Below are 10,758 nucleotides of genomic sequence, written 5' to 3' on the forward strand. Positions count from 1 at the left end.
AAGTATGGAGGCTCGTTCTAGGATAAGGGGAAGGGAGTCTCTAAAGATCATAATGGTGTAGCTCAACAGGTTTCTGGTATGGGTCAGGCTTTTGTTAACCAATGTGGTGGGCGCTTATATAGTGACTTATTCAAAAAGGAGTCGGATCTTAAGGCATCTTCTTCGAGGATGAATGGTTTTTCTGGTACGGTTCCGGGCAACAAGGTGTTAGTGGTGCCTGATAGAACGTCGGCATTCAAAGAATCATTTGGGGTATCAGTAGTGGGAAGAACAGTGGATCTTGAGACGCTAGTAGACTTCGATAATCTCCTTCGGATAGCTAAGGTCCTGTATATCAGAATTCAATACCTGGGTGGGCTCTCTTTACTCATATCGTTCGTGGATGAGGCGTCGGCTAATAGTTTTTTGGAGAACCGGGATGTCTGGGGTCCGTGGTTTACCAAGGTGGAAGTATGGAAGGGTCAGTCTCTCCCTATGGAGAGGGTGGCTTGGTTAAGGCTGGTTGGTATCCCTCTTCATTTGTTGGAAATAGACGTATTTTCTCTTATCGGGGTCTCTTCGGAAAAGTCTTACACTACCCTAAAAGTTTGGATGATGATCAGTGTAACGCCCTGCTTTTTCATACTTTCCATAATTAGAAAGCTCGCCTTGTAATGCTATTTTTGGAAATCTTGTATTATTGTAGTCGTCTTTTCGTTGTAAAATCCGAGACTTGGATCATAAATAAAATTCGTATTTCTTTAAATTCACCATCTACATATTCATACATGTTCATACTTTCGAATTCATTGTACATCGAATCCTTATTTGTAATTCATACTTATACTTATTCACGATGCATGTCCATGCTTGTCCTTATATTGTTGATACCTAAAAACCCCTAATAATATGCTTATTTATACAACGGTTAATCATCTAATATGTGACATATACTTGTCACTTACAAACATGTTACATACTTGTACATTACACTTTTTACCTAGTTAAATCATGTTTTATTTCATATTTCACCTTGTTACAAGTTAGGGGAAACATTGTTGCATATTATTACACAACTTAATTAACAAAATTACTCATTATAATGTTTTAAAAAATAAAAAAAAAATAAAGAAATATGGCAGCCCCAATTCAGCAAAATTCAGCCCCATATAGTTGGGTTTTGTGGGCTAGTTTCAAGGTGTAACCCCTTCTAAACACTTCCAAAGCCCAACCCATTGAAACCCTAATCCTTCCCCCTATAAATACCACTTATAACCAGCCTCCCTACCACTTTTGCAACACTAAAAACTCTCAAAACATCCTCCAAACCATAGCTGAAAGCAAAGGTTCGAGCAGATTGACACCCCTTCACAAAAATGAGCATAACTCACTCAATTCTTATCCGATTCACTTGATTCTTTTTCCTACTTGCTTGGATAATCATGGGGTTCGATTCCTAGACTTCTCCTTGGAGAAATTAGACCTAGAAATGCCCCGAAGTAGTCCATAAACTTTCTGTTTGATTTTTATGTTCTTCAAAACTTGTTTAAACCTATGCAACTTGTGTCTAACACATCTCATGCCTATGTCCTAATGCTTACAACTTATCTCATGGTTGGTTAAGCTTAAAAACAAGGTTGAGACATTTGAAATCAGAGGATTAAACCTCATAAACTTGGTGTTTTGTCTAGGGTTTCAACCCACAAATCATGTCAAACATAGTCTTTGATACATGAGTGATTATGGAACAACTTGGGTTGTCCAAACATACAATCCTCACATGATTTGATGATTTCTATTAGTTAGTTTACTTTACATACATGTAAAGACCTTAGTTCATGACCCTCCTTGGTTGTTTTTACATCAAGTGTAGTGGTGAACATCAAAGGGGTACCTAAATGGAAGCCTTGTCTTCCTACCCCATCCATGACACCCATGACTCAACTTGAGGTACCTAAATGAAGATGTAATCTTCTACCTCTTACTTGAATACTTGAACACTTGGACTTAATAATATGTGTATAATATACGACCTACATACTATCTATGTACACTCGAATCTTTGATGTTGAAATCATATTCATTTGTCAAAGTAGTAGGTTATCATCTAAGGACCTAAACCTTGTTATGATTCTTATGGGTGTTCAACTCATAAAATCATTATAACCCATGAGGTTACCAAGTGTCATACAAGTGTTATGTGTGAAGATGAATATTTTGATGTAATATTTTCATGTCACTTTCATTCCAAATCTCGACTCTAAACATGCTTGAACTTAAACCTTACGCATTCAACCTTCCAACCTCGGCAACTTTGTCACATTGGATAATCGGAAAACATATGCAAACTTTGTGAGTATACTCGTATTTCCCCTTTTTACTTTAACCACTTTTGGGGTGTAACATGTTTACCTATCAACAAACTTACATATGAACATTTTGCTTAAACACATGAACATTCCTATAACATGCTTGTATACGTGATGGCTTGATACTTTAAACTTGGGTGAAACTTATGTGTTGAACTTATCATTAACTTCGTACGAGCCAAACCGTGACATATGTAGCGCTATAGGATTAACGACCCGCCCTTTATCATCGGTTATGTCATGAGCATATTGCGTTTTCTTGGTTTGATATGTTAGACACATGCCATGTTTAAATGTTTATCTTGAATCACATGCTTGCTATGAGGAATTGTTCAAACTTATCTTTTGCTATGTACTTATCAAACGTGTATACTCGCCTTTGCTTTTGCATTGAACTTTATTTTAAACATGTTACAGGTTGAGGACGATGATGCTATGAAATGAAGTAGAGTTGATGCCTAGATACACATATAGACGTTTAGGTTTAATCGTTGTATCAATGTTGATTATGTTGTATTGTATTTCCTTTGAACTTGATGTTATTTGATTTCTTTGTAATGTTGACAAAAGAATTATGAAATGAAATCGGTTTATTAAATATTGTCACAAATAGCGTTATGATGACTCTAGCAATCTTCACACTTCGTCTCATCCCGATGTTTCCGCCATTGGTTGGGGTGTGACAATCAGGATCTCTCGCTAGTCAGGGTGGGGGTCTTAGCTGGTGAAGCAAGTAGGATCAAGGAAGTGATTTCGCTGTCATGGAAGAGCATGAAATTCAGAATTCTGGTAGAGGAGGAATTAGATGCTTGGGTTCCAGATTGCTTGGGGTATTCGGTTAATCACTCGCAAAGCTCAGGATCGGAATCTCCGATGATGTCTTCTTCGGTGGTTAGTAGACCGGAGCCTGTTATCTTGGAAGAAGATGGAACGGTGCAGCCTGGAAAGATGGGGGGAGATGGATCGCCGTCTCTTTTTGAGTATGGTAGTTCCCATGCAGAAGTGGATCCCATGCGTGAGGTGAGAGAAAACAACAATGATGACATTCCAACTTCCCTAGAAAATATGAACGGTTTGAATGAACACATGCAAGGTGAGCCGCAAAATGGATGTGACGGTGGTCAGTTTGTTAATGCTCCTAGGAAATTCCACATCGATAGTAATTTATTATTTAGATCCCCTGTGGAGTCCCATAGGCCCATTAAAAAGTCTTTTAAGCACAGGCCCAGGAATGGTATCCGGGTAAGGAACAAGAGCCCAAATTCTGACCAAAGGCCCAAGAAAAGGATGAGGGATGACGAGGAATTTACATTTGACCTCAATATTAAGGCTACTGAAGAAAATAAGGATGCTTCTGGAAACAACTCTCCTCAGCCGACAACCCAATTTCAGATAAGGTGTCCTCGGGTTCAGATGCTTCACTGGGGAATCGTGTTAATTCCATCCCCGAAGGCATCCCCTCTTTGGTGGATGATACCCCGGATGTTAATGTGGTGGTGGATGATCCGGATCAGGTCAGGAATACTATAGAAGCCCAAATTTGTGACGAGATTGAGGCCACTATTCAGCTCGGTAACATCGTGGGAGCTAACCTTGGGAATCACAGTAATATTATTAGGGAGGCTATTTATAACTCAGGTAATAATGCGGTTCCTCGATGAATTTCTTGTCCTTTAACATCAGAGGTATTCACGGGGGTGCTAAAGCCTCGTGGATTAAAAGTCTTAGGATCTCGAACAAGATAAGTACTATTGCTCTGCAAGAAACAAAGGTGGAGTCTGTGTCTAGTGCCTGTTGTGCTGGTTTTTGGGGAATAGGTAATTTCGAGTCTGCCTGCGCGGCCTCAGTTGGTTTATCTTGGGGGTTGGCTTGGAACTGGGATCCTGCTGTGATTAAGGTTGAGTCTGTTGTCCATAACAGATATCACTTGATATTAAAAGGGTTCATTACTGGAGATGGGAACCCGATTAATCTGGTGAATATCTACGCCCCTCAGAGAACAACAGCGAAACTTCAGTTGTGGAATGATATTTCTGCTTTAATGGATCCGGATGCTGGGTTTGGGTTCTTGCTGGCGATTTTAACGCAGTTCGGTCTTCGGATGAGAGAAAAAACTCTAACTTCAAGCCGGTATGTGCAAAGAATTTTGATAATTTTATTTTCAGTAATGGCTTGTTAGTATATCCGTTGCAGGGTCGGAAGTACACATGTGTTAGGGACAATGGAAAGAAGTTAAGTAAGCTGGACCGTTTCTTAGTTTGTCCGGATTTTTTTAACAAATGGCCTTCGGCTTGTGTGAGAGCTTTACCGAGTAGATACTCCAATCATTGCCCGATTATATTGGAACTGGTTGAGTTGAATTTCGGCCCTCGTCCTTTTAGGGTTTATAATTCGTGGATTGGCAAACCGGGTTTTGAAGATGCAGTCAAGAAAGCTTTGGAGGATTTTGAGTTGTTTGATCCCCCTGACTTATGTCTCACAGCCAAGTTTGCTCGGATTAGAAATGGATTAAAGATATGGAGGGACGAGTATATAGCAAAGGAAAATGAATCCGAAAGAATGGCTTTGGCTGAATTGGAGCTTTTAGAGATTGAAATGGAAAATAGGGACCTATCGGAAGAGGAGGAATGGATTTTGGCGGAGAATAGGAAACTCATCAAAGAAGCGGAAATTAGGAGGAACACGGATCTTAAACAGAGGGCTAGATTAAAATGGGCAATTGACGGGGATGAAAACTCGAAATTCTTTCATGCAGTGGTGAATAATAGGAAAGCGGTCAATGCTATTCATGGTTTATCCATAAGTGGGGATTGGTGCACGAAACCTTCTACAATTAAAAAACATATCCATGCTTTTTTCCGTGATAAGTTCAAAGAATTTCATCCGAATAGACCCGAGTTGCTCTGCCAGAACATTAAAAGGATCTCGGAGGTTGATAGCAATATGCTGGAAGAAGTTTTCTCTCCTCAAGAAATTAAGGAAGTTGTTTTCGATTGTGGAGATGATCGGGCTCCAGGTCTAGATGGGCTGAACTTCAGGTTTATTAAGCATTTTTTGGGACTTGTTTAGAGATGATTTCTCTAGAATTTTAGCAAACTTTCATGGTAGTGGGGAGATTAGTTTGGGTAGTGCGGCTTCTTTTATTACCCTTGTCCCGAAGATTCTGGATCCTGTGTCCCTAAATAACTATAGACCGATCAACTTGGCCGGAGCGATAAGCAAGGTGATTTCCAAAGTTTTAGCCAATCGCTTAAGGAAGGTGTTAAATGGTGTGATTTCGGACTCCCAATCGGCTTTCTTGAAAGGAAGCTTTATTTTGGATGGCCCCTTGATTGTTAACGAGCTCATTTCCTAGATCAAAAAAAGAAAAACAAAGGCTTTTTTTTGCTCAAAATAGACTTCGAAAAGGCGTATGATAATGTAAGTTGGGACTTTGTGATTGATGTCCTCCATCAAATGGGATTCGGGAATAAATGGTGTAGTTGGATAAAGGGTTCTCTCAGGTCGGCTAACTCCTCGGTTTTGGTAAACGGGGCTCCTACATTCACCTTTAAATGGGAAAAAGGTATGGGACAGGGCGACCCCCTATCTCCGTTCCTTTTTTGGTGGTGATGGAAGCGTTTTCTTGTATGGTTGATTGTGCTAGAGAAGCGGGGTCGTTGAAAGGTATTGCCACGCCTAATAACGGCCCTACTATGACGCATCTTCTATATGCGGATGATACCATTATGTTGGGGGATTGGTCCAAGTTGGAGGTTTCCAATGTTGTGAGAGTCCTTCGGGTTTTCCATGTTTGCTCGGGTTTGAAAATAAACTTAGAAAAATCAAACTTATTTGGTATTGGAGTAGGATGGAATGAGATAAAGGATATGGCTAAGGAGGTCAGTTGTAATCCAGATTCTACGCCCTTTAAATATCTTGGGATGAAAGTGGGAGCTAATATGAACCGGATTAGTAATTGGTACCCGGCTTATGACTTTTTCCGCGTTCGGCTAGCTAAATGGAAATCGAATCTTCTGTCCATAGGGGGTAGGGTGGTCATCATAAAGTCGGTTTTGGAGAGTTTGCCCATTTACTACTTTTCCCTCTATAAAGCTCCCAAAAAGGTCATTTCGGACTTAGAATCTATGATTAAAAAGTTCCTATGGGGCGGTTCCAATGAAGAAAAAAAGATGCATTGGGTGGCTTGGGAACGGGTGTCTTGCGGTAAGAAAGAAGGTGGGCTCGGGATTAAAAAGCTTTCGGATGTTAATACTTCTCTCTTAGCCAAATGGGGTTGGCGATATAAAACTGAAACAACTATCCTCTGGAAAAGAATCATCGATGCGTTACATTCCTCTAGAGTTGGGTGGGAATGTATTCCGTTTAAAAAAACTCTAAATGGAGTGTGGAGTAATATCGCTAAGTTGTTCATAAAAATTAAAGTGGGGGGTTCTCCGTTTCGGAACTTTTTTAAGGGAGAATTAGGTAATGGTCAGAGTATTTCGTTTTGGCTTGACCCGTGGGTGTGCAGTGAACCTCTTAAATGCAGGTTTCCTGATCTTTTTAAACTGGAATCTAACAAAAAATGTATGGTAGCGGATCGTATTCTTAATTCTGGCAGCGGTGTTATGTATCAGTGGAGCTGGAAGTCAGCGCTAATTGATCCAGGGATCGTCAACGATTTTCAGCAACTTCAGTCTATGCTGGATAACATTCAGGTCTCGGACGCGGCTGATCGGTGGTCCTGGGTGTCTGATTCGGCTGGGAAGTTCTCGGCTAAGGCTGTGAGACTCCTAATTCTTGCAGATATCAACTTAAGTGGCAGATTTATCATGGAATGGTGTAAGTGGCTCCCTGCTAAGGTTAATATTCACCTTTGGAAAGCTGAAATGGAGAAAATACCTACAGGAACGACTTTAAGGAAAAGGAATGTGCAGCTCGAAGACTCTACGTGTCAGTTGTGTGGTACGGGTGAAGAGTCAACGGAGCACCTATTCATTGCGTGTCATGTGGCTGCGGTCATTTGGAACGGCATAAGTTCTTGGTGTAAGATCCCAGACATCTACGCATTTTCTATTAGGGACCTTCTCGCCATTCATAAGGATCTCAGGGTGTCGGATAGAAAGAAAGAGGCTGTACAAGGTATCATTATGATAGCATGTTGGAGTATTTGGCGTGCAAGGAAAAATTTATTTTTGCAAACAAAGCGGTAAGGATCAATAGTATTCTTAGTGAGGTTAAAGCTTTGGGTTATTTTTGGTTTTCTAATAGATCGAAGTATAAAGGGATTGAGTGGGATGAGTGGAACTCTTTTGTAAATATGTAATTTTGTGTTGTGTTGTTTGGTCGGCCCAGCTTGGGTTGGCTTGTTTGTGAATGAAATTTTACCTTTCAAAAAAAAAAAGTGCCACTAAAAGGTTTTAGTGGCACCACCTAGTGGATTTTTTTTGTGCCACTCATTCCTATAAGATTATTTAGTGGCACTTTTTTTGGTTTTTTATGGCATTGTATGCCATTAAATGACATTTTTTGTAGTGATTCTAAAAAGAAGTTGTTGGTTCTATAGTTAATAAGTTCACTATACTTATTTATAAATCCAACTACCCTTCTTGGTTCCGGGTCCCTTTTCTATTTATTGTGATCATATCGTTTTTCCATATAAATGTTTGAACGCCTTATTTTCTATTCACTATAGTTGCATCTCATACTAGTATTTGGCTTTATATTTTTAATTTTGTGCTTTGGTTAAGTTATTATGGCTGCAAAGATGGTCATAACTCGACTGATCTTGTGCGCATTAGCTCTTTCGATGATCGAGTTCTCAATGTGCCATCTCTTGAAAAGCTCGGTTACATGTCTCGACTGTCAAACCGGTTCTGACCTTGCAGGTTCGGTTCTTAATGTGGAAATGCTCTCAAAAACTCATATTTTCGGCTTAAAAACTTGTACACTTGATTTTTGTTCTAGAAGACTCACATTGTCTTTAATGTCTTATTTTTTTTTTAATTTTGATATCTCTTGAAAATTAAGCCTATTTACATGTCTAGAAGTACAAGTCGATACACATAATGTGTAATGTATAAGTAGTGGCGGAACAAGAGGGTCAAGAGAGTCCACTAACCCTCCGACAACGAGAATTTATGGGATTCGTATATATAAAACCATGTTTTTTTTTTCTAAAAAAAAAAAAAAAACATGATTTGAACCCTTTAATTGTTGTCTGTAGACAAAAGAAGCTTACCACCGCCAACAAAAAAAAAAAAAAAAAGTTTTTGTTCTATCACTGTGTACGTACGTACAAGATAGTACTAATTTACTAAAGCACACTTCTCACCACTTCCTTAACTTTCCCACAGGCATAAAGATACTAGTCAAGTGCAACCAGGTGAAGAACTTAGTCATGGCTACAACCAATGAGCATGGTGTCTATGAAACACAACTACCATCAAGCAATTGTCAAGCCAAGATCTTGGGTGGACCCAAACAACTCTACATTTCAAGAAATAGTATGGTCACTAGCATCAAGAAGGTCCAAGAGACTGACTCCTACACCACATCTCAACCATTGAGTTTCTATACATCTTGCCCTTTGTCACAAAACCATGATGGGAAATGTGGGGCTCATAATGATGCGACCGGAAGGAACATCGGGTCTTCGAAGACCGTTGATCTACCACTACCAAAAGAATGGGGATTCGCACCGTCTAGCTATTATGTTCCCTTATTCCCTATCATCGGCATCCCGTGATTTGATCCTGACTTTTGGGCATGTGTTTTACTTTATTGCAATGGTGTGTATGTCTCAAAAAAGTTTAGCTTTGTGTGTTATGTGGAGTGACAAGCAAGATATATATGCTAAAATGCTTATGTGTATTTAGTACGGATGTATAATATATTCTAATTAATTTCTAATTAATGTTTGTGTATCTTGCAACTTTCAGTCTCTCCCTATCTATCTACATCTCTCATTTATTTAGGACGAAGTTTGACTTGGAACTAAATACTATTACATTGACTTAATTACATATATAGTACATATAAATAGTACATAATCTTAACTTGCAAAGATTTAAACTTATACCACTTTTGTAAAGACAAACAACATTCCACTAGACCATGGGTTAATTACTCATCGTCTACCACACATACACCAAACTTAATACCCAGGAACAGCTTGGTTCATGTAATTTCTAAAGCGTTTTGGAAGAATTAAAATCCGTTAAAGAAATTGATATCTGGATTAGCTAAATTTACAATATGTTCAAGTAATGAAATTGTAATACCTGATTAATTTGATGGTCTAAATTAGTTATAGGTTGCGTTGCGGGTGTGCGTCGTAAAACCGTGCTAAGTAGTAATTAAGCAAACCACAATCAAAACCGTTTGATACCCTTCTTACGACTTCTTACTTTTAAGAGCATTGGTATTTGATCCAATATTATAACTTATTATGCAATTTGTAAATTCACATAAAGAAAGTTTAAAAAAAAGTAACCTTATAGTATATTAATCTATACATATAATAAAGTAAACCAATTTGAGACACATGACAATCATTGAGACTATCTAAAATTCTATTTTCCCGCCTAAAATATAATCCCTTTAGTTTTATAGTTAATCCTAAATTTAAAAAAATATATATATATAACAATAATAATAATCCTGAAATCTAATCTCCCTATATTTATCAGTTTAATATTTTTATTATTATTTATCTATAAAAGCAAATCAAAGATATGATTAAAGATTAAGTTGTAACTTAATTGATTTATATATTATTGAAGTTGTTACGTATTGTTTAAGAACACCAATTGGTGAGAATGATATAAACAAATAATAATGTACAACAAATTAAAAGATTTTGAACTTTAATTAATTTTCCAATCTAATCTAAATTATAATAAAAGACTCCAAATAATGCCACATGTCATTTCATCCTATAACCTCATAAATTTTATTTATATTTATTTAATAAATTTCTTTTAATATTAATTAATAATCAATATATACATGTCACTTATTTTTATTTTTATTCTTATATTTATCTAAAATTAATAAATAACTTCAATTTTGCAATTTAGGCCCTTTGTTTTTTTACTTTTAACCCAAAGTTTTTCATCTTTTCCATTTAATCTCAATCCTTTTTTATTTTCAATTTTGGTCCACCACACTTTTCATCTTTCCCAAGTTTTTCGTTTCGTTCTAAATTTTGTGAGTTAACGCACCGCAACGTGTGTGTGAGGTTCAACATTTTTCGTGTATTTTTTCCCATTTGACTAGCCCGTCGCGTCACATCTTTTTTTCTGCGTTTGACAAGTTCGTCCAACACGCGGGTCCTGAATGGACTTAGTTATTTTTTTCTATGTTTTACGTTTCGTTTAATTTCTCAGCAATGAGCGTGTGTGATTCAAAGATTTTACGTCTACTT

General features: G+C 37.8%; 1 protein-coding gene across 1 annotated transcript; it reads left to right on the plus strand.

The window, feature by feature from the left end:
* Positions 1 to 7,997: 7,997 nt before the first annotated feature.
* On the plus strand, positions 7,998 to 9,256 carry LOC110900355. The gene is made up of 2 exons (XM_022147234.2): positions 7,998 to 8,218; positions 8,687 to 9,256. The coding sequence occupies exons 1-2, from the start codon at positions 8,086 to 8,088 to the stop codon at positions 9,076 to 9,078; spliced, it is 525 nt and encodes a 174-aa protein (XP_022002926.1). The 5' UTR covers positions 7,998 to 8,085; the 3' UTR covers positions 9,079 to 9,256.
* Positions 9,257 to 10,758: the final 1,502 nt, after the last annotated feature.

This window comes from Helianthus annuus, chromosome 11 (genome assembly GCF_002127325.2).
Source record: "Helianthus annuus cultivar XRQ/B chromosome 11, HanXRQr2.0-SUNRISE, whole genome shotgun sequence".
NCBI lineage: Eukaryota > Viridiplantae > Streptophyta > Magnoliopsida > Asterales > Asteraceae > Helianthus > Helianthus annuus.